At 48.6% G+C, this 25,188-nt stretch overlaps 1 protein-coding gene across 1 annotated transcript; it reads left to right on the forward strand.

Annotated features, from left to right (window-relative positions):
* On the forward strand, positions 1-20,994 carry fxyd6 (FXYD domain containing ion transport regulator 6). The gene is made up of 8 exons (XM_070893157.1): positions 1-52; positions 3,691-3,714; positions 7,775-7,795; positions 13,972-14,046; positions 14,149-14,185; positions 15,787-15,836; positions 17,272-17,323; positions 20,260-20,994. Exons 1-7 carry the CDS (start codon positions 4-6, stop codon positions 17,307-17,309), a joined length of 294 nt encoding a protein of 97 aa, XP_070749258.1. The 5' UTR covers positions 1-3; the 3' UTR covers positions 17,310-17,323; positions 20,260-20,994.
* Positions 20,995-25,188: the final 4,194 nt, after the last annotated feature.

Consider the following 25,188-nt stretch of genomic DNA (forward strand, 5'->3'; position numbering starts at 1 on the left):
ACCATGGAAGCGTGCATGGTTTTTCTGTGCTGTGGGCTTGTCCATCTGGCTGGTAAGTGATGTCTCCGGGTAACGGCGGTCCAGTCTCTGGGTAACGGCGGGCCGTAGAGTTTCCAGTTCGATTGGGCATCACGACTGTGACTCGCAACACTTGCCCCGTCCATAACCAGGTGGGGTGGCCCTGAGCAAAAAGCAGTCCACAAATCCAGAGGGCGTCTCCGAGCACATGATATACTGCTACCCCCCGCACATGCAGACACCTCAATAGTTACTGTCCGGGGTTCATTCCACAAAATTACTACAGGTCCAACTGTGTACACTGAACCGTCACCTTCTGAATCAGATGGTGGATGGCCAAACTTTGGATTACAGTGATGGGTGTGCGGTATAACAGTGTGTTACAGTGATGGGTGTGGGGTATATCATTGTTACAGTGATGGGTGTGGGGTATATCATTGTTACAGTGATGGGTGTGGGGTATATCATTGTTACAGTGATGGGTGTGGGGTATATCATTGTTATAGTGAGGGTGTGAGGTATAACAGTGTGTTACAGTGATGGGTGTGGGGTATATCATTGTTACAGTGATGGGTGTGGGGTATATCAGTGTTATAGTGAGGGTGTGAGGTATAACAGTGTGTTACAGTGATGGGTGTGGGGTATATCATTGTTATAGTGAGGGTGTGAGGTATAACAGTGTGTTACAGTGATGGGTGTGGGGTATATCATTGTTACAGTGATGGGTGTGGGGTATATCAGTGTGTTATAATGCAGAGAACAGCGACAGCCCTTACATGGCTGCCTTCGACCTTACAAAGGCCTTTGACACTGTCAACCGCGAGGGTCTATGGAGTGTCCTCCTCCGTTTCGGATGCTCCCAAAAGTTGGTCACCATCCTCCACCTGCTCCACGACGACATGCAGGCCGTGATCCTTACTAACGGATCCATCACAGACCCAATTCACGTCTGGACCAGGGTCAAACAGGGCTGCATCATCGCCCCAACCCTCTTCTCAATCTTTCTTGCCACCATGATCCACCTCACAGTCAACAAGCTCCCCGCTGGAGTGGAACTAAACTACAGAACCAGTGGGAACCTGTTCAACCTGCGCTGTCTCCAGGCCAGGTCCAAGACCACCCCAACCTCTGTCGTCGAGCTACAGTACGCGGACAACGCCTGCGTCTGCACACATACAGAGGCTGCACTCCAGGACATAGTCAACGTATTTACTGAGGTGTACGAAAGCATGGACCTTACGCTAAACATCCGTAAGACAAAGGTCCTCCACCAGCCTGTCCTCACCGCACAGCACTGTCCCCCAGTCATCAAGATCCACGGCGCGGCCCTGGACACCGTGGACCATTTCCCATATCTCGGGAGCCTCCAATCAACAAGAGCAGGCATCGACGATGAGATCCAACACTGCCTCCAGTGCGCCAGTGCAGCCTTCGGCCGCCTGAGGAAAAGAGTGTTTGAAGACCAGGCCTGCAAAACTGCCACCAAGCTCATGGTCTATAGGGCTGTAGTAATACCTGCCCTCCTGTATGGCTCAGAGACATGGACCATGTACAGTAGACACCTCAAGTTGCTGGAGAAATATCACCAACGATGTCTCCGCAGGATCCAACAAATCCTCTGGGAGGACAGACGCACCAACATCAGCGTCCTCATTAAGGCCAACATGCCCAGCATTGAAGCACTGACCACACTCGATCAGCTCTGCTGGGCAGGCCACATAGTCTGCATGCCAGACATGAGACTCCCAAAGCAAATGCTCTACTTGGAGCTCCTCCATGGCAAATGAGCCAAAGGTGAGCAGCAGAAACACTACAAGGACATCCTCAAAGCCTCCCTGATAAAGTGCAACATCCCCACTGACACCTGGGAGTCCCTGGCCCAAGACCGCCCTAAGTGGAGGAAGTGCATCCGAGAGGGCGCTGAGCACCTCGAGTCACAACGGCGAGAGCATGCAGAAATCAAGCGCAGGCAGCAGAAAGAGCGTGCGGCAAACCAGTCCCACCCTCCCTTCCCTCAACGACTATCTGCCCCACCTGTGACAGAGTCTGTGGCTCTTGTATTGGACTGTTCAGCCACCAAAGAACTCACTTCAGGAGTGGAAGCAAGTTTTCCTCGATTCTGAGGGACTGCCTATGATGATGATGGGAGTATATCAGTGTTACAGTGAGGGGTATGGGATATATCGGAGTGTTACAGTGAGGGGTGTAGGGTATATCGGAGTGTTACAGTGAGCGTTGTAGGGTATATCAGTGTTACAGTGAGGGGTGTAAGGTATATCAGTGTTACAGTGAGGGGTGTAGGGTATATCAGTGTTACAGTGAGGGGTGTGGGGTATATCAGTGTTACAGTGAAGGGTGTGGGGTATATCAGTGTTACAGTGAGGGGTGTGGGGTATATCGGAGTGTCGCTCTGTGTCTCTATCTATATTTTTCCATCTCCAACTCTCTTTCGCTCTCTGCCTTTGGGCTCCGTGTCTGCAATCTGAGCCACGATCCACGGCTGAGTTTCTGCCGTTGGTAATGTGCTCGGCTCAACAATAATTTTAGATATAGTTGTGAGTATTGTGTGTCCATTATATAGTGTATCATGCGTATGAGTGAATGTGTGTCTTCTCTTTGTCTCCTCTATCACTCTATGTCTCTGCCTCCCTTTGTCTCTCTGCCTCAATATTGCTTCTGTTGAGTTACATGGTGCAGTGATGGGAAAATTCCTGCTGTGCTCTGCTCACGATATGTAAGTATTCCGTGTGCTTTATATAGTAACACGCCTAGAGATGGCGTTTACCTGTCCGTGCAGTCCTGTCTCTCTGTCTGTGTCTCTATCGTGCAATATCAGGAGGTACAGTCATGGGCTTCTTCAGAAAAGGACACGGCTCTGCAACCTATTCCATCTCAATGTAAGTATTCTGTGTACGTTGTGGAGGATGCTGCTTATAGATTCTGTCTGTTTTTGTTGAATTTCTATTGGGGATTCTGTTTGAAACTTTATTGTACTGTACTCTATGGTGCAGTGATGGAAAAGTTCTCGCTCAGCTCTGCTCATGATATGTAAGTATTCCAACGATGTCTCCGCAAGATCCTGCAAATCCCCTGGGAGGACAGGCGCACCAACATTAGCGTCCTCGACCAGGCCAACATCCCCAGCATTAAAGCACTGACCCCACTTGATCAGCTCCGCTGGGCAGGCCACATGGTTTGCATGCCAGACATGAGACTCCCAAAGCAAATGCTTTATGCGGAGCTCCTTCACAGTAAACGAGCCCCAGGTGGGCAGAGGAAACGTTACAGGGACACCCTCAAAGCCTCCCTGATAAAGTGCGACATCCCCACTGACACCTGGGAGTCCCTGGCCAAAGACCGTCATAAGCGGAGAAAGTGCATCCGGGAGGGCGCTGAGCACCTCGAGTCTCGTCGCCGAGAGCGTGAAGAGGTCAGGCGCAGGCAGCGGAACCAGTCCCACTGACCCCTTCCCTCAACGACTATCTGTCCCACCTGTGACAGGGACTGTGGCTCTCGTATCGGACTACTTAGCCACCAAAGAACTCACTTCAGGAGTGGAAACAAGTCTTCCTCGATTCCGAGGGACTGTCTATGATGATGATTGTAGTGCATTTGGGAATGTGTGTAGAATTCGATCACTGATCACTGATAATTATGTCCTTTCCTTTACAGTTGCTGGAAACTCTACAAACATGGGTAAGCTTCATCCATTAACCTCTGTCAAGTTTTTCGCTCCTCTCTCACCATCATATGTTAAACTTGCAGAGGGCGGGGGGATGTGGGGGGACACGTTACTGCGTAACTTCCATATTTATGAAAGGATATACTTGCTTTGGAGGCAGTTCAGAGAAGGTTCACTCGGTTGATTCCGGAGATGAGGGAGTTGACTTATGAGGAAAGGTTGAGTAGGTTGGGCTTCTACTCATTAGAGTTCAGAAGAATGAGAGTTGATCGTATCGAAACGCATAAGATTATGAGGGGGCTTGACAAGGTGGATGCAGAGCGGATGTTTCCACTGATGGGGGAGACTAGAACTAGGGGGCATAATCTTAGAATAAGGGGCCGCCCATTTAAAACTGAGATGAGGAGGAATTTCTTCTCAGAGGGTTGTACATCTGTGGAATTTGCTGCCTCAGAGAGCTGTGAATAAATTTAAGACAGAGATAAGAACATAAGAATTAGGAACAGGAGTAGGCCATCTAGCCCCTCGAGCCTGCTCCGCCATTCAACAAGATCATGGCTGATCTGGCTGTGGACTCAGCTCCACTTACCCGCCCGCTCCCCGTAACCCTTAATTCCCTTATTGGTTAAAAATCTATCTATCTGTGATTTGAATACATTTAATGAGCTAACCTCAACTGTTTCCTTGGGCAGAGAATTCCACAGATTCACAACCCTTTGGGAGAAGAAATTCCTTCTCAACTCGGTTTTAAATTGGTTCCCCCGTATTTGGAGGCTGTGCCCCCTAGTTCTAGTCTCCCCGACCAGTGGAAACAACCTCTCTGCCTCTATCTTGTCTATCCCTTTCATTATTTTAAATGTTTCTATAAGATCACTCCTCATCCTTCTGAACTCCAACGAGTAAAGACCCAGTCTACTCAATCTATCATCATAAGGTAACTCCCTCATCTCCGGAATCTCCGGATAGACAGTCCATGGTCAGATGAGCCATGATTATATTGAATGGCGGAGAAGACTCGAGGGGTCGGATGGCCGACTACTGCTCCTATTTCTTATGTTCTAACTGGTTGCTATGATGACCTGTGTCTGTTTAAATGTGCAGTAATAGGGTAGTATCCTGTTCAGCATCTCATGGTGAGCAATGTTCCCTGTCACTTTTTTTCCCGTGCACGGGACCATTAACTGGCTGCGCTGCGCAGGGCCATTCCACGTGCGCGGTTATTTCCGTTGAAAAACCTGCGTGGGACCTCCAAAGCACTGCGCAAAGCAGGAACGTTGGGGGTGAGGTAATATCCTGTTCAGCATCTAGTTGTGAAGTAATATCCTGTACGGTCTATAGTCTCCCACATTCTTCCCGACATAAACTTGAGGTGATCCAAAACTCGGCTGCCCGTGTCCTAACTCGCACCAAATCCCACTCACACATCACCCCCTGTGCTCGCCGACCTACATTGGCTCCCGGTTAAGCAACGCCTCGATTTCAAAATTCTCATCTTTGTTTATAAATCCCTCCATGACCCTCGCCTCCTCCCTATCTCTGTAATCACCTTCAGCCCCACAACCTTCCCTCCCCCCCCCCCCCCCACCCCCACCGAGATGTCTGCACTCCTCTAATTCTGCCCTCCTGAGCATCCCTAATTCTAATCACTCCACCATCGGTGGCCGTGCCTTCAGCTGCCTGGGCCCCAATCTCTGGAACTCCCTCCCTAAACCTCTCCGCCTCTCTTTCTTCCTTTAAGACGCTCCTTAAAACCGACCTCTTTGACCAGGCTTTTGGTCACCTGCTGTAATAGCTCCTTATGTACCTCAGTGTCAATTTTGTTTTATCTCTAATAACTCTCCTGTGAAGCGCCTTGGGACTTTTACTACGTAAAGGCGCTATATAAATACACGTCGTAGTCTCCTCCCACTTCAATGCCGATTTGTTGATTGTAACTCTGTCTCTCGGAGGCCAGCCAATGGAAATATCATACACACAGAAGCATCTATGTCACTATTGCCCTGAAAATCTTACATCCGCACCTCTTGTCAGGAGGGTGTAATTGTGTGTGACACGTTCACACGGGCAGGTTTCATTATAAACGTGGGCACAGGAATTTATAATAGAATATAAAAATGAGGGTAGAACGGATGATAAAATGGGGACTGAATAATGACTGAGCACCTTTGTTCCAATGATCACCCATCCTCCGAACCGCTTGGTCTCAACTTCCTGTGGGAGATTGGCTACTACTACATTAAGTGTTGACCAGTTTGGTTTAACGGAGTTATTGGCGACATCATCCAGGGCAAACCAAGATTGGAGAAGGAACTGTGTTCAATCACATGTCCTGGGCTCATATTGATAAGTTGTCCCCTTTTAAACTTTGGGCTCACTGACGCCTCACGGACTGATGTCCTGTAATAAAAATACGCAAGTTTTGGTTTTGGCTTGGCTGCAGCCTATAAAAACACACATGAGGTAGCCGACTCCAATAATGGAAACGGGGCGGATCCGAAAATGCTGTAGCCTTGCTGTATGTGTCAGCCGTGGGCAGCCCACTCGCCTCTGAGTCAGAAGGTTGTGGGTTCAAAGTCCCACTCCAGGGACTTGAGCACATAAATCCAGGCTGACATTCCCAGTGCAGTGCTGAGGTGAGTGCTGCACTGTCGGAGGTGCCGTCTTTTGGATGAGACGTTAAACTGAGGCTCTGTCTGCCCCTCTCAAGTGGGCATTAAAAGATCCCACGGCACTATTTCGAAGGAAGAGCAGGGGAGTTATCCCCGGTGTCCTGGGGCCAATATTTATCCCTCAATCAACATCACTAAAACAGGTTACCTGGTCATTATCACATTGCTGTTTGTGGGAGCTTGCTGTGCGCAAGATAGGCTGCTGCGTTTCCCACATTACAACAGTGACTACACTCCAAAAGTACTTCATTGGCTGTAAAGTGCTTTGAGATGTCCGGTGGTTGTGAAAGACGCTATATAAATGCAAGACTGTCTTTTTATGACGTATTGGTCAGAGTCCAGTTGGAATCCCGTATTAAGTCCCATTTAGTTAAGTGCTCCAGGCACTTAACTATTAAGAAGAATATTAACGTCCCTGAGAGGAGACAGAGAAGATTCTGGATATTGGAAGATTTTGAATAAAGGTTCAGGAAGTTGGCCTTGAGGCAACCTCCAACTGATCTATTCAATGTTTAAGATTATGCAGGGAATCAGCAAACTTGATTCAGGCAAATTGTTCCCTGTGGGGAAGGCATTCAATCACATGTAACAGACGCAAGTTCAAAACCAGTAAGTTAGGGTCAGCAGGGGCTGGGGGGGAAGCAAGTGAGCGAGCTTTTTTTACCCAAACTGTAATCGGGTTCTGGAATAGTCAGCAGCCATTGCTGGCTGCAGCGCTGGAGAGGGTTCGAACTGAGGGATTAGATGAAGAGGTGGTGTCTGGGGTTATGGTGGGCTAGCGGGATTAGGTTGTGATTGATATCCATCAAAGGGCATAAGGCGGGGGGGGGGTGGGGGGAGTGCGTGTTGGGTGGGGGAGAGGGATGGCTGGGTGTTGGGACTGTAGACGTGGGAATGGGTGAGGGGTAGGGGTATTGGGGCGGTTGGGATGGGCCTGTGGAGGTGGGGTGTGGGCATGTTGGGGATGGGATGGGGGTGTCTGGCATGGTATGGGGGATTGATGTGTTTGGGGGGGGGGTTGGAGGGTTGATAGTGGGAGGGTTTGTCAGTTGTGGAGCGGGAGGGTTGACGGTGGGTGTTTTGGGGGGTGGGAGGGTTTGGGGTGGGTGTGTTGGGGGATTGATCTGTTTGGGTTGGGGTGGGTGTTTTGGGGGATGGGAGGGGTTGTGGGTAGGAGGGTTTGGGTGGGAGGGTTGATGGTGGGTGTTTTGGGGGTTGGGAGGGTTTGGGGTGGGTGTGTTGGGGGATTGATGTGTTGGGGGGGGGGGGTTGTTGGGGTGGATAGTTGGGGGTAGTATTCGCCACTTTCTAAAAGTGCTTCTTTTGGTGAGCACAAGATCTGTCGCAGCTGTAAACACACAAACTGACATTTTCTTGTTCTGTTCCCCACACGCTGCACCTGAAGAGAAAGATCAGTTTTATTACGGTGAGTGACTCATTTATTTGTTCCTCGGTCTTCCATTTAACGAGAATCATTAGTTTGATTGTTTTTACATTCTGTCCCCTGGGTTTCTGCACCTGTCAAGTGCCCAGTCACTCGGCCTGTGATAACTTCCCCACCATTGACGTTAGACTGACAGACCTGAAGATAGAAACATAGAAACATAGAAAATAGGTGCAGGAGTAGGCCATTCGGCCCTTCTAGCCTGCACCGCCATTCAATGAGTTCATGGCTGAACATTCAACTTCAGTACCCCATTCCTGCTTTCTCGCCATACCCCTTGATCCCCCTAGTAGTAAGGACCTCATCTAACTCCTTTTTGAATATATTTAGTGAATTGGCCTCAACAACTTTCTGTGGTAGAGAATTCCACAGGTTCACCACTCTCTGGGTGAAGAAGTTCTTCCGCATCTCGGTCCTAAATGGCTTACCCCTTATCCTTAGACTGTGACCTCTGGTTCTGGACTTCCCCAACATTGGGAACATTCTTCCTGCATCTAACCTGTCTAACCCCGTCAGAATTTTAAATGTTTCTATGAGGTCCCCTCTCATTCTTCTGAACTCCAGTGAATACAAGCCCAGTTGATCCAGTCTTTCTTGATAGGTCAGTCCCGCCATCCCGGGAATCAGTCTGGTGAACCTTCGCTGCATTCCCTCAATAGCAAGAATGTCCTTCCTCAGGTTAGGAGACCAAAACTGTACACAATACTCCAGGTGTGGCCTCACCAATGCCCTGTACAACTGTAGCAACACCTCCCTGCCCCTGTACTCAAATCCCCTCGCTATGAAGGCCAACATGCCATTTGCTTTCTTAACCGCCTGCTGCACCTGCATGCCAACCTTCAATGACTGATGTACCATGACACCCAGGTCTCTTTGCACTTCCCCTTTTCCTAATCTGTCACCATTCAGATAATAGTCTGTCTCTCTGTTTTTACCACCAAAGTGGATAACCTCACATTTATCCACATTATACTTCATCTGCCATGCATTTGCCCACTCACCTAACCTATCCAAGTCGCTCTGCAGCCTCACAGCATCCTCCTCGCAGCTCACACTGCCACCCAACTTAGTGTCATCCGCAAATTTGGAGATACTACATTTAATCCCCTCATCTAAATCATTAATGTACAGTGTAAACAGCTGGGGCCCCAGCACAGAACCTTGCGGTACCCCACCAGTCACTGCCTGCCATTCTGAAAAGTACCCATTTACTCCTACTCTTTGCTTCCTGTCTGACAACCAGTTCTCAATCCATGTCAGTACACTACCCCCAATCCCATGTGCTCTAACTTTGCACATCAATCTCTTGTGTGGGACCTTGTCGAACGCCTTCTGAAAGTCCAAATATACCATATCAACTGGTTCTCCCTTATCCACTCTACTGGAAACATCCTCAAAAAATTCCAGAAGATTTGTCAAGCATGATTTCCCTTTCACAAATCCATGCTGACTTGGACCTATCATGTCACCTCTTTCCAAATGCACTGCTATGACATCCTTAATAATTGATTCCATCATTTTACCCACTACCGATGTCAAGCTGACCGGTCTATAATTCCCTGTTTTCTCTCTCCCTCCTTTTTTAAAAAGTGGGGTTACATTGGCTACCCTCCACTCCATAGGAACTGATCCAGAGTCAATGGAATGTTGGAAAATGACTGTCAACGCATCCACTATTTCCAAGGCCACCTCCTTAAGTACTCTGGGATGCAGTCCATCAGGCCCTGGGGATTTATCGGCCTTCAATCCCATCAATTTCCCCAACACAATTTCCCGGCTAATAAGGATTTCCCTCAGTTCCTCCTCCTTACTAGACCCCCCGACCCCTTTTATAACCGGAAGGTTGTTCGTGTCCTCCTTCGTGAATACCGAACCAAAGTACTTGTTCAATTGGTCCGCCATTTCTTTGTTCCCAGTTATGACTTCCCCTGATTCTGACTGCAGGGGACCTACGTTTGTCTTTACTAACCTTTTTCTCTTTACATATCTATAGAAACTTTTGCAGTCCATCTTAATGTTCCCTGCAAGCTTCTTCTCATACTCCATTTTCCCTGCCCTAATCAAACCCTTTGTCCTCTTCTGCTGAGTTCTAAATTTCTCCCAGTCCCCAGGTTCGCTGCTATTTCTGGCCAATTTGTATGCCACTTCCTTGGCTTTAATACTATCCCTGATTTCCCTTGATAGCCACGGTTGAGCCACCTTCCCTTTTTTATTTTTATGCCAGACAGGAATGTACAATTGTTGTAGTTCATCCATGCGGTCTCTAAATGTCTGCCATTGCCCATCCACAGTCAACCCCTTCAGTATCATTCGCCAATCCATCCCAGCCAATTCACGCCTCATACCTTCAAAGTTAGCCTTCTTTAAGTTCTGGACCATGGTCTCTGAATTAACTGTTTCATTCTCCATCCCAATGCAGAATTCCACCATATTATGGTCACTCTTCCCCAAGGGGCCTCGCACAACGAGATTGCTAATTAATCCTCTCTCATTACACAACACCCAGTCTAAGATGGCCTCCCCCCTAGTTGGTTCCTCGACATATTGGTCTAAAAAACCATCCCTTATGCACTCCAGAAAATCCTCCTCCACCGCATTGCTTCCAGTTTGGTTAGCCCAATCTATGTGCATATTAAAGTCTCCCATTATAACTGCTGCACCTTTATTGCACGCACCCCTAATTTCATGTTTGATGCCCTCCCCAACATCACTACTACTGTTTGGAGGTCTGTACACAACTCCCACTAACGTTTTTTGCCCTTTGGTGTTCTGCAGCTCTACCCATATAGATTCCACATCATCCAAGCTAATGTCCTTCCGAACTATTGCCTTAATCTCCTCCTTAACCAGCAATGCTACCCCACCTCCTTTTCCTTTTATTCTATCCTTCCTGAATGTTGAATACCCCTGGATGTTGAGTTCCCAGCCCTGATCATCCTGGAGCCACGTCTCCGTAATCCCAATCATATCATATTTGTTAACATCTATTTGCACAGTTAATTCATCCACCTTATTGCGGATACTCCTTGCATTAAGACACAAAGCCTTTAGGCTTGTTTTTTTAACACCCTCTGTCCTTTTAGAATTTTGCTGTACAATGGCCCTTTTTGTTCTTTGCCTTGCGTTTCTCTGCCCTCCACTTTTCCTCATCTCCTTTCTGTCTTTTGTTTTTGCCTCCTTTTTGTTTCCCTCTATCTCCCTGCATTGGTTCCCATCCCCCTGCCATATTAGTTTAACTCCTCCCCAACAGCACTAGCAAACACTCCCCCGAGGACATTGGTTCCGATTCTGCCCAGGTGCAGACCGTCCGGATTGTACTAGTCCCACCTCCCCCAGAACCGGTTCCAATGCCCCAGGAATTTGAATCCCTCCCTGCTGCACCATTGCTCAAGCCACGTATTCATCTGAGCTATCCTGCGATTCCTACTCTGACTAGCACGTGGCACTGGTAGCAATCCCGAGATTACTACTTTTGAGGTCCTACTTTTTAATTTAGCTCCTAGCTCCTTAAATTCATTTCGTAGGAACTCATCCCTTTTTTTTACCTATGTCATTGGTACCAACGTGCACCACGACAACTGGCTGTTCTCCCTCCCTTTTTAGAATGTCCTGCACCCGCTCCGAGACATCCTTGACCCTTGCACCAGGGAGGCAACATACCATCCTGGAGTCTCGGTTGCGGCCGCAGAAACGCCTATCTATTCCCCTTACAATTGAATCCCCTATCACTATCGCTCGCCCACTCTTTTTCCTGCCCTCCTGTGCAACAGAGCCAGCCATGGTGCCATGAACTTGGCTGCTGCTGCCCGCTCCTGATGAGTCGTCCCCTTCAACAGCACTCAAAGCAGTGTATCTGTTTTGCAGTGGGATGACCACAGGGGACCCCTGCACTACCTTCCTTGCACTACTCTTCCTGCTGGTCTTCCATTCCCTCGCTGGCTGTGGACCCTTCTCCTGCGGTAAGACCAACTCGCTACACGTGATACTCACGTCATTCTCAGCATCGTGGATGCTCCAGAGTGAATCCACCTTCAGCTCCAACTCCGCAACGCGGACCGTCAGTAGCCGGAGGTGGACACACTTCCCGCACATGTAGTCGTCAGGGACACTGGTGTTGTCCCCGTGTTCCCACATGGTACAGGAGGAGCATATCACGTGACCGAGCTGTCCTGCCATGACTTAACCCTTAGATACACTTAAATTGCCGACAACAATGTTAAAAGTTACTGACTAATAAAGAAAAAGAAAAACTACTCACCAATCAGCAGCCAATCACTTACCACGTTGGCTGTGACGTCACCTTTTGATTTCTTTCTACTTCTTTTTTGACTTCTCTCAGCTGGAGCTGCACAAGTACGCCTCTCTCGACGCTCCCCGGATTGCTGAGCCTTTTATAGGCCGCTGCCTCTCTCGACTCCCGCCTCTCTCTTTTGATACTTGGCTTCACTCTCCCTCTACTCACATAACGGAAAGGTATTTGCAATTTTCCAACCCAAGAGCATAATTCCTCAATCTGGAGGTTTTTGGAAAATTTTGACTTGCATCTAACATGTCCCCATCTGTCTCTGGACAGTGACCACCAGATTTGCACACACTCCAATACTGAATTCATCAGGAATAGAAATCCTGACACCCAGTGCAGTGCTGAGGGAGTGCCGCACTGTCGGAGGGGCAGTGCTGAGGGAGTGCCGCACTGTCGGAGGGGCAGTGCTGAGGGAGTGCCGCACTGTCGGAGGGGCAGTGCTGAGGGAGTGCCGCACTGTCGGAGGGGCAGTGCTGAGGGAGCGCCGCACTGTCGGAGGGGCAGTGCTGAGGGAACGCCGCACTGTTGGAGGGGCAGTACTGAGGGAGCGCCGCACTGTCGGAGGTGCCGTCTTTCGGATGAGACGTTAAACCGAGGCCCTCTCTGTCCTCTCAGGTGGATGTAAATGAACCCATGACACTATTTTGAAGAAGAGCAGGGGAGTTCTCCCCGGTGTCCTGGGGCCAATATTTATCCCTCGTCAACATCACTAAAATAGATTATCTGGTCATTATCACATTGCTGTGTGTGGGAGCTTGCTGTGTGCAAATTAGCTGTCCCGTTTCCACATTACAGCAGTGACTACACTTCAAAAGTACTTCATTGGCTGTAAAGCGCTTTGAGATGTCCGGTAGTCGTGAAAGGCGCTATATAAATCCAAGTCTTTTTCTTTTTGATGATCCCCCTGGGTCAATGTTCCCGCATTGTACCACCCCTGCCGCTGTCTCACTCGAGGATAGTTAACTCTAGCGATTCAACACCTCTAGCCTGTGAGGCTCAGTACTACACAGGGCAGTGAACTCATTGAATGGCGGTGCAGGTTAGAAGGGCTGAATGGCCTACTCCTGCACCTATTTTCTATGTTTCTATGTGAAGTTAGCCCAATACTATTGGGGGGAAATGTTTTATCCTCTTTGTACGTTCTCAGTGCACCAACACACTTGAGTTGTTGTGATCTGGAATGGGCTGCCTGAAAGGAACGTATGAGATTATGAGGGGACTTGACAAGGTGGATGCAGAGAGAATATTTCCACTGATGGGGGAGACTAGAACTAGAGGGCACGATCTTAGAATAAGGGGCCGCCCATTTAAAACTGAGATGAGGAGGAATTTCTTCTCTGAGGGTAGTAAATCTGTGGAATTCGCTGCTTCAGGGAGCTGTGGAAGCCGGGACATTGAATAAATTTAAGACAGAGATAGACAGTTTCTTAAACGACAAGGGGTTATGGGGAGCGGGCAGGGAAGTGGAGCTGAGTCCATGATCGGATCAGCTATGATTGTATTAAATGGTGGAGAAGGCTCGAGGGGCCGTATGGACTACTCCTGCTCCTATTTCTTATGTTCTTATACATTCAATAGTAACTTTCAAAAGAGAATTGGATAAATATTTTGGATGGGGTAATTTTTTGCAGGGTTATGGGGAAAGAGCAAAGGGAGTGGGACTAATCGGACCACTCTTTCAAAGAAACAGCACAGGCATGATGGGCCAAATGGCCTCCTTCTGTGCCGTGTGATTCTATGATTCTACAAACACGCACTGTCCGAGAGCAACATGCACCCCCCCGCAGTTTGATCCAATCCCACCAGGATTCTCTGGTTATGGAGCCGAGCAGTAAATGTGACGGTCTGTTTGCAGATTACGAGACACTACGGATCGGAGGTCTGGTGTTTGCCGTCGTACTCTTTACCCTCGGCATCCTGCTGATCTTGAGTGAGTAGACCCGATGGATGTTTTACGCTGTCCCTGTGCCGCATTTATCCTTGGTCTTCGTCCCGTTGTCCGAGAGTGTCTCATTCCTGTCGTCTCTTGCAGGTCGGAAGTGTCGCTGCACCCTCAACCAGAAGGCCAGGTAATGGCAGGGAGCGGGCGGGGAGGGCCGAGAGATGAGAAAAGGAGGACCGACAGAGCTTGGCCGTCTGTGCAGAGTCTGTCGATCACACTGCTGCCTCCAGGAACGGCCATCTGCCTGCCCGCCTGTTCCTTGTGTCCGATTGTTTCTGTACAATCTGAGTGTTAACTATTTCCTCCAATTGGGGGAGTCCAGAACAAGAGGGCATGCCCTTAAAATTAGACCCAAGCTATTGGGGAGTGAAAGCAAGAAGCACATTTCCACACACAGGGCAGGGGAGATCTGTAACTCTCTCCCCCAAAATGTTGCAGATAATGCGGCAATTTTCAACACCGACATCGATCTGTAGGAAAGGGTAGCGAGGGACATAAAGCTGTGGCGGGAAATGGAGTTGAGGTACATGCAGTCACGATTTAATTCAATGATGAACAGGTTTGAAGGGCTGAGTGGCTGACTCCTGTTCCTATGCAACTGCCTTTTCACTTTTAGTTACAGACAATGAAAGTAAACACTATTATCCCTCAGATATAATTATGTCTGACGTGCAATTAATGGGTCAAATACATTTAAACAAAGCATTCGATTTGTTTCTGCATTGTAACCAAGTCCTGCATGCAATGCAGGCTCATCTTGCTCCAGATGGGACAGTGTAGAGAGAGCTTTACTCTGTATCTAACCCCCTTGTACCTGCCCTGGGAGTGTTTGAAGGGACAGTGTAGAGGGAGCTTTACTCTGTATCTAACCCCCTGTACCTACCCTGGGAGTGTTTGATGGGACAGTGTAGAGGGAGCTTTACTCTGTATCTAACCCTCTGTACCTGCTCTGGGAGTGTTTGATGGGACATTGTAGAGAGAGCTTTACTCTGTATCTAACCCTGTGCTATTACCTGCCCTGGGAGTGTTTGATGGGACAGTGTAGAGGGAGCTTTACTCTGTATCTAACTCCGTGCTGTACCTGCCCTGGGGGTGTTTGATGGGACAGTGTAGAGGGAGCTTTACTCTGTATCTAACCCCCTGTACCTGCCCTGGGAGTGTTTGATGGGACAGTGTAGAGGGAGCTTTACTCTCTATCTAACCCCGTGCTGTACCTGCCCTGGGAATGTTGGATGGGACAGTGTAGAGGGAGCTTTACTCTGTATCTAACCCCGTGCTGTACCTGCCCTGGGAGTGTTGGATGGGATAGTGTAGAGGGAGCTTTACTCTGTATCTAACCCCGTGCTATACCTGCCCTGGGAGTGTTTGTTGGGACAGTGTAAAGGGAGCTTTACTTTGTGTCTAACCCCCTGTACCTGCCCTGGGAGTGTTTGATGGGACAGTGTAGAAGGAGCTTTACTTTGTATCTAACCCCCTGTACCTGCCCTGGGAGTGTTTGATGGGACAGTGTAGAGGGAGCTTTACTCTGTATTTAACCTCGTGCTGTACCTGCCCTGGGAGTGTTTGAAATAGTGTAGAGGGAATTTTATTTATGCTATACCAGCCCTGGGAGTGCTAACACTGACAACCTTCATAAATGCAACAAGTAATTACATTTTGAATGACAAGATAAATCCGGAGTGATGCTCGTATGTTCTGATACATTTGCATTTCTATTTTTTACTTCAGAACTCCCAGTGATGAGGAGGCCCAGGCAGAAACCTTGATCACCAACAAAGGTGAGGTAGACATATCTGGGTCTTGTAGAGAAAGACACAGTGGGATGAGGGGGCTGTATGTTCCTCCTGGATGGAGGAACTCCGATCGGCCAAATTACCGTTCCCATCGGGAAGGCCATTTGTTGACAGTGTTTCAGGCATGCGTATGAACAATGTCGCTCAGGAAATGCCCCTTCGGTCCATTCAGCCGGTCCGACACAATTGTGGTACCTTGTGCATCACAGTATATGCAACCTCCTCACCCCACCCAAAAAAAAACGTGTGATCTCCAGGGAGAGGCAAAATCCCGGGCCAATTTGCGGGGTCTGGGGAATTCCTCAGCGACCCCCTTGGGTGATCGAAAGTGGTCCAGGAGATCACTTTACGCTGTGGGACACCTCCCTCTTGTCCGAGGTGCTTTCCGCCCCAGCTCTTGCTCGAAGGCACTGAGTGAATCGGTGTCCCTGACATGCCTACGAATCTCTGGGAGAACAGCTTGCACAGATACATGTTCTGCACCCGCCCTCGGAATCCTCACGGCGCACTGAGAGTCCCGTCCGCCTGCAATGTCACTTAGAACTGGCACCCTGGACCCAAAATCTCGCTGCTCTTGCTGCATGAACCATTATTTGCCAGTACTGGCCAGGTAGCAGCAGAGCTATACTGCTGGCTCTGCACTGCTCTGGACTTTGGCAACAACACAGCTCTGAGCACAGGTGCGCCAGAGTTTCACTCACCAGGTTTTAATCTTTGAGAAGGGTCAACTGTGTTACATATTTGCTTCATGGGTTCTTTGCGTAAGAAAGCAGGAATGGGGTACTGAAGTTGCATGTTCAGCCATGAACTCATTGAATGGCGGTGCAGGCTAGAAGGGCCGAATGGCCTACTCCTGCACCTATTTTCTATGTTTCTATGTTTCTATGAATTCACGGCAACACGTTGCTCTTAAGAACTAGTTGGATATTAGCAAAGGTTTAACAATCACACTACACGTTACCGGTTCATCCACCAGGGTCACAACCACCTGAGTGTCTTAAAAGAGGTGGAGAGGTTCAGGGAGGGAATTCCAGAGCTTGGGGCCTAAGCAGCTGAAGGCAAGGCCACCGATGGTGGAGTGAAGAGGCCAGAATTGGAGGTATGCAAAGATCTCGGAGGGTTGTAGGGCTGGAGGAGGTTACAGAGATCTGGGATATACTGCATGTTGTGCACCTCCAATTGAGACTGGCAGTGAAGGAACATTCTCCCACACCTGCCCGTAAACTCGCCTTGAATATTCACTTGGATTGAACAGTCCATATTGAACATGGGGAGGAATGCTGGCTCGGGGCCTGGGGGGGGATGGGGAGGGGAGGTCGGTAGTATTCGTTTCAAAGCTTCAACTGCTCCTCATTCAGCATCTGACTGCGTTGTCATGGCGCCACGGTAAACATTGTTGTTTCTCTCTCTCTCGTCACAGCAACGGAAGCAGCAGCAGCAGCTAAGGCGGGGAACTGATGAGGACCAATCATGTAAGACCCATACTCCACCCATCTTCCTGTTCCATTCTCCACCCAACTTCCTGTTCCATTCTCCACCCAACTTCCTGTCCCATTCTCCACCCAACTTCCTGTCCCATTCTCCACCCAACTTCCTGTCCCATTCTCCACCCAACTTCCTGTCCCATTCTCCACCCGTCAGCCTGTCCCATACTCCACCCAACTTCCTGTTCCATTCTCCACCCAACTTCCTGTTCCATTCTCCACCCAACTTCCTGTCCCATTCTCCACCCGTCGGCCTGTCCCATACTCCACCCATCTTCCTGTTCCATTCTCCACCCAACTTCCTGTCCCATTCTCCACCCGTCGGCCTGTCCATTCCCCACCCAACTTCCTGTCCCATTCTCCACCCGTCAGCCTGTCCCATACTCCACCCAACTTCCTGTTCCATTCTCCACCCAACTTCCTGTTCCATTCTCCACCCAACTTCCTGTCCCATTCTCCACCCGTCGGCCTGTCCCATACTCCACCCATCTTCCTGTTCCATTCTCCACCCAACTTCCTGTTCCATTCCCCACCCAACTTCCTGTCCCATTCTCCACCCGTCGGCCTGTCCCATACTCCACCCAACTTCCTGTTCCATTCTCCACCCAACTTCCTGTTCCATTCTCCACCCATCTTCCTGTCCCATACTCCATCATCATCCTGTTCATCTGTTGTCACCTTACACCGTTTGATGCCACCTTGTCCCTCAGAAGGACTTTTGTTCAGCTGGCGGAGTCTAACATGGCACGGTTCAGCATAGAGCCAAGAGGTTGGCATGCCCATGATTTGCCACACAATCGCCAAGCCAGGCGAAGTGGGAAGCAGATGCAAAGAAAGACTTGCATTGATAAAGCGCCGTTCACAACCTCCTCCGGACGCCGCAAAGTGCTTCACAGCCAATGAAGGACTTTTCAAGTGCAGTCACTGTTGCAATGTCGAGCTGTTCCGACACACTAACACAAAAAGCAAAGTACTGCGGACGCTGGAATCTGAAATAAAAACAGAGCATGCTGGAAATCTCAGCGGGTCAGGCAGCATCTGTGGAGAGAAAGAAACAGAGTTGACGTTTCAGGTCGATGATCCTTCGTCAGAACCGGCGAATGTTCAAAAAGAATAAATTCTTAAGGCGCACTCAAAGGGGGAGGGGAAGAAAGAACAAAATGGAAGGTCTGATTGGGTGGAAGACAGGAGAGATTAGAGACAAAAAGTGATGATGGACTGAATTGAAATGGTAATGACAGAAGTTAGAAAAAGGTTAGTCTAGATAGGGTGTGAATAACAATCTCAGTCGCTTGAGTCAAAAGGTCATGGGTTCAAGTCCCATTCCAGAGACTCGAGCATGTAATCCAGGCTTAAACTGGAGTGCAGTGCTGAGGGAGTGCCGCACTGTCGGAGGTGCCGTCTTTCTGATGGGTCGTTAAACCGAGGCCCCGTCTGCTCTCTCAGGTGGACACAAAAGATCCCAAGGTACTATCATGAAGACTTAAGAAAGCGGGGTCTGAGTTGGCCACCTTAGACCATCCTCCGCTTTAGTGCAATGCATGAATTTATATTTATACGCCAAGCTAATTCTGTCTGCACCTACCTCTATACAGTGACCGTATTTTGTGGCATTTAACATAAGAACATAAGAACATGGAACATCTAGCCCCTCGAGCCTGCTCCGCCACTCAACAAGATCATGGCTGATCTGGCCGTGGACTCAGCTCCACTTACCCGCCTGCTCCCCATAACCCTTAATTCCCTTATTGGTTAAAATTCTATCTATCTGTGATTTTAATACATTCAATGAGCTAGCCTCAACTGCTTCCTTGGGCAGAGAATTTCACAGATTCACAACCCTCTGGGAGAAGAAATTCCTTTTCAACTCGGGTTTTAAATTGGCTCCCCCGTATTTTGAGGCTGTGCCCCCTAGTTCTAGTCTCCCCGACCAGTGGAAACAACCTCTCTGCCTCTATCTTGTCTATCCCTTTCATTACTTTAAATGTTTCTATAAGATCACCCCTCATCCTTCTGAACTCCAACGAGTAAAGACCCAGTCTACTCAATCTATCATCATAAGGTAACCCCCTCATCTCCGGAATCAGCCTAGTGAATCGTCTCTGTACCCCCTCCAAAGCCAGTATATCCTTCCTTAAGTAAGGTGACCAAAACTGCACGCAGTACTCCAGGTGCGGCCTCACCAATACCCTGTACAGTTGCAGCAGGACCTCCCTGCTTTTGTACTCCATCCCTCTCGCAATGAAGGCCAACATTCCATTCGCCTTCCTGATTACCTGCTGCACCTGCAAACTAACTTTTTGGGATTCATGCACAAGGACCCCCAGGTCCCTCTGCACCGCAGCATGTTGTAATTTCTCCCCATTCAAATAATATTCCCTTTTACTGTTTTTTTTCCCCAAGGTGGATGACCTCACATTTTCCGACATTGTATTCCATCTGCCAAACCTTAGCCCATTCGCTTAACCTATCTAAATCTCTTTGCAGCCTCTCTGTGTCCTCTACACAACCCGCTTTCCCACTAATCTTTGTGTTATCTGCAAAACACAGTTGAATTATATACATTTGCTGGTTAGATTTCCTGGGAAATTTACTAACCATCAGGAGTATTTTCATAAAGAAATTCCAAAACGATCAGATAGTTGATAATAAATGCATTAGGGAATTCAGGAGAAACTTCTTTACCCAGAGAGTGATGAGAATGTGGAACTCGCTGCCACAGGGAGTGGTTGAGGTGAATGACAAAGGTGCCTTAAGGGGAAGCAAGATAGACACACGAGGGAGAAAGGGATAGAGGGATATGCAGTTAGGGTGGGACCAATGTTCCCTGTAAGCTGGGTGACCGCACAGCGCTCCAGGGATCCCACGTACCCAGCTCTTTAACAGAAAAATTAAAAATTGGTGTCTCTGCTTTGTCCTGACAGGAAGAGGTCAGTGAGAGACCTGAAGCCATTGAAATCGTTGGCCTCTTTGACGGGTTTCTGAAGACTCACGCCATCGCTCCCGACAACGTCCGCTGCTCGGAGACTCGAAGCTCCGTTCAGTTTGCTTCACGGTTCTTGAATTAAAATATATAAATACTGAAATCAGTAAACGATGTGCGATTCTTGTGCTGTGTCGTTGGATTGTCGTACTCCGCCTCGTGTTGGTCGTCCCAAAAGATGTGTAGTTTTGTCGGGTAGTAAGTGGCGTTTGTGTTAGTTTGATATATTCCCAGTCTTGCCAGATTGTGCTTCCGTAACAGTGGGTGAGTGTTCATGTATCCGTGTGTGTGAGCGTGCGTGTTCACGTGTGTGTGTGTGCATGTGTTCACATATGTGAGCGTGTATGTGTTCACACGTGTGACCGTGTGTGTGTACGTGTTCACATGTGTGATCGTGTCTAGGAAAACATGTGTGAGCAGCTGAGGATGAGTGCAGCTCTCTCGTTGGTCTCAGCCCTTCACAGTCTGACATTGCTACAGTGCTGTCTCTGTGTGTGATAGTGTATTCAATATTGATATTTAACACTTTGAACCAGTCAGTGTGTGTGCTTGTTATAAAGTCGTTTCCACTCACAGTCGAGGTGCTGGTTTGAGAAAGGACTACTGTATATAAAAAAACAATCAATAAATGAGACTATTAGTGATACCCAGAAAAATAAAGGAAGGAGTTACGAAACTGGGATGAGTTGATGGTTATTTGACTTGGTATTGGTGTGAGCAGGATTTGTCTTCGTTATGTTTGGAAATGAGTTTCCCAGAGCAAACAAAGGTCTAATTTTCCAAATAGTAATTTCACAACAGGTTTGAATAGAAAAATTAATCTAACAATTCAAATTAAGCAAATGACAGTCTGGTCAGACAAAAACACTATTACGTGCAATCCAGGCACTGGGTATGGTCACTGTAATGTATTTGCTTCATGGGTTCTTTGCTTAAGAATTCATAGCAACACATTACCATTAAGAACTAGTTGGTTTATTAGCAAAAGGTTTAACAATCACACTACACATTACCAGTTTATCCACCAGGCTCACAACCACCTGTCCCATCGTGGATTCCCCCGAACCCAACTGTCTGGGGTTTTATTGAGTCTTGTGAACATCACATGACTGGCTAAGCCACTCCCAACTCAACAGCTCCACCAACCTGTGAGCATACTCACACGTGCACACATTAGTCACTAGTCGATCAATAACTATTCACTGTAATATCCCGCTGAGCATTTAGAAGTGGGAGCCCAGCGAATATGTTGTCACTGGTTGAAGTGTGAGACTGACCACCTCTGGAAGAACATTCATTATTTTGGTCAAGTGGTCTAAGGAGCGTTCTTTCGAAAGAAGAAGTAGTCCGATTAAACAAATCGCAGAAAATTAAGGAAGTGTTTGAACATCCTGAACAAAAACCTTTTGCCACTTGTATCAGAGAACTCAAATATGCTCAATTTGATCTTCTATTCGCTCCCCATCGACCATCTCCTGTTCCTATTGCCAGAAGCTCACCTCCAGCTGCCCTGTCTCCCCCTTCCCCCCCATGTTAACGCCTCTCACTACCTGGATTCTATCTCTTCAGGCGCCTAACTCTATTTATTGACTTCGGTGCCCTTCCGTGTCATTTCTCCAAACCAGCCGACATTGTCGCAGTCTAGCCTAGCCTGATTGGTTCTGTGCAGGCGGAGTAATGCACTGACCAGGGCTTCATAATACGGGCGTGTGGCCTCCTACACCCCTTTGTGCAAAGCCCAGGGACCCGGCGTTACCCTCAGTCATTGATGAGTTTAGCGGTTGTTTGCGCCTTGTGATTCATGCTGCCAACACGCGGAATATCCTCATGGCCCTCCGCCCCCATAACTTTGACGAAAGCTGATGCAGCTTAATACGGATGGGCATTACTAGAAGCAAAAATGGACAAAGCCAGTGAATGGTGTCAAAATATCGAAGGGTGAAGTTTGGAGTTCTGGGGACGTTTAGTAGGTTCAACCTAAGATAGTCACCAAGAAATCCAATAGGGAATTCAGGAGAAACTTCTTTACCCAGAGAGCGGTGAGAATGTGGAACTTGCTGCCACAGGGAGGGGTTGAGGCGAATAGAATCGAAAGGAGAGGCTGGACAGGCCAATGGGGGACAAGGGACTAGAGGGTTATGCTGATAGATTTAGATGAGGAAAGACAGGAGGAGGCTCGAGTGGAGCATAAACGCCGGCACAGACTGGTTGGGCCGAATGGCCTGTTTCTGTGCAGTATATCCGATGTAATTCTGTGTAAGCATGTCCAATCACTGAAGAGCAGTCAATAATGCCAATAGAAGGTGGCTCTGTATGAAGTGCTGGGGACAATATATGAAGGCGTTCCCCGGTTGGGTTCCGGTCAAAATTTGCCCCAAGCGGTGGGCAATCCACAATCAACTAATTTATAGAAAGCACTTGTTACAGACTCATTAATAAGTCACCCCAACAACAGTACAGAGCAGGTCCATCGGACTGAGATTGAGCCTTTTCTGCCGATGGGAGGTGCTCGATGTGAAACATTAACCTGTCTGTTCCCTCTCTTGATGTTGACTGACCTGATTCCAGCACCTCCTGTTTTTATTTTTAAGTTGCCAGCCGTTTCTCTGTTTAACCCTCTCCCCCTGATAAAGTCAGCGCTTGTCCGCAGGGTATTAAAGCAGCGCTGGCTCTAGCGATGGGAGTTTCCTCGGTGGTACGCACGATCATTCGACGTAACTTCGGAGGAAACCTCACGTATCCTCCGCCGAGGGAACTCCCGGTGTAGGAGTTAAAGTCGAGGGGTGAGGAGGGGGGGTAGGTAAGGGACCTGAGAGATGGACGTGACAGTGCTCTGTGACTAGAGTGGAACCTTCATATACTTGCTTTGGAGGCAGTTCAGAGAAGGTTCACTCGGTTGATTCCGGGGATGAGGGGGTTAACTTATGAGGAAAGGTTGAGTAGGTTGGGCCTCTACTCATTGGAGTTCAGAAGAATGAGAGGAGATCTTATCGAAACGTATAAGATTATGAGGGGGCTTGACAAGGTGGATGCAGAGAGGATGTTTGCACTGATAGGGAGACTAGAACTAGGGGGCATGATCTTAGAATAAGGCGCCGCCCGTTTAAAACAGCTGAGGAGGAATTTCTTCTCAGAGGGTTGTAAATCTGTGGAATTCGCTGCCTCACAGAGCTGTGGAAGCTGGGACATTGAATAAATTTAAGACAGAGATAGACAGTTTCTTAACCAATAAGGGGTATGGGGAGCAGGCAGGGAAGAGGACCAGAGTCCATGATCAGATCAGCCATGATCGTGTTAAATAGCGGAGCAGGCTCGAGGGGCCGTATGGCCTACTCCTGCTCCTATTTCTTATGTTCATCATCTGCCAGAACACAGGGTTAAAGGCGCTATATATATACAAATTGTTATTGTTGAGTGTTTCTGGTGGGCAAGTATTTCTTTCTCTTCCACGGCATTTATTTCCCGTCCCTACTTGCCCTCAGACGGTGGCCTTCCTGAACTGTTTCAGTTATTCTTTCAGAAAATAATATTTTGGGGATCCAGTATTAGAGATGTGACGTGCGGTGAGGGCAGCGAGCTCGGGCAGAACAGATAACTTTGAACCTGTGGGCCCCAAAGCTCTCCCTCCACTGGGGGTTTTCCTCACCTCGTGTCTGGATCTGACGTAGACTCATTGATAAAGAGTGATCGCTGTGATTGGTCAACAACTCCATTATCGCTGTATTGCGACTACTGGGATGGTAGGAGGCAAACCAGATGGACCTGGGTCTTTTATCATCAAACAATATCTACGTGTCTGTTCCTTGTAGTGGTTTGTTACATCGGAATGGCACACGGGGCCACATCAGAGGGCCGTTAATTAATGCCAAGCTGGAGTCACGTATAGGCCAGACCGGGTAAGGGCGGCAGATTTCCTTCTCAAAGGGACATGAGTGAACCAGTTGGGTTTTTACGACAATCTGACAGTTTCATGGTCACTTTTACTGATTCCGCCGTTTTAACTTTCAGATTCTTTTAAAATTCAAAATTCTCAAACTGCTATGGGGGGGGATTCGAACTCACCTTCTCTAGATTACACATCCGGTAACATAACCACTGCACTACTTTTGTCTTATGCAGACCTTAGGGCTGTGAATGCAGACAAGGACACTGCAAATAATGGGGGCTGGTCTGGGTGGTGGTTTCCTGTCGGGCAGGAGGGGCCTGGTGTCAGACGAGCTGTGCACTGACACAGTGTCTTGTGCAAGGCTGGTCAAGGTGGTCACTCCATGGACCCTCGCGGTTGACAGTTTCAAAGGCCTTTGTAAGGTCAAAGAAGGCCATGTTTAAGGGCTGGTGCTGTTCCCTGCATTTTTCCTCAATGGAACGTCCTCCTCCATTTCGGATGCCCCCAAAAGTAGGTCACCATCCTCCACCTGCTCCACGACAACATGCAGGCCGTGATCCTTACCAACGGATCCATCACAGACCCAATTCACATCCGGACCGGGGTCAAACAGGGCTGCGTCATCGCCCCAGCCCTCTTCTCAATCTTCCTCGCCGCCATGCTCCACCTCACAGTCAACAAGCTCCCCGCTGGAGTGGAACTAAACTACAGAACCAGTGGGAACCTGTTCAACCTTCGCCGTCTCCAGGCCAGGTCCAAGACCACCCCAACCTCTGTTGTCAAGCTACAGTACACGGACAACGCCTGCGTCTGTGCACATACAGAGGCTGAACTCCAGGCCATAGTCGAAGTATTTATCGAGGCGTATGAAAGCATAGACCTTACGCTAAACATCAGTAAGACAAAGGTCCTCCACCAGCCTGTCCTCGCTGCACAGCACTGCCCCCCAAACATCAAGATCCACGGCGCGGCCCTGGACAACGT

This window comes from Pristiophorus japonicus, chromosome 11 (genome assembly GCF_044704955.1).
Source record: "Pristiophorus japonicus isolate sPriJap1 chromosome 11, sPriJap1.hap1, whole genome shotgun sequence".
Lineage (NCBI taxonomy): Eukaryota > Metazoa > Chordata > Chondrichthyes > Pristiophoridae > Pristiophorus > Pristiophorus japonicus.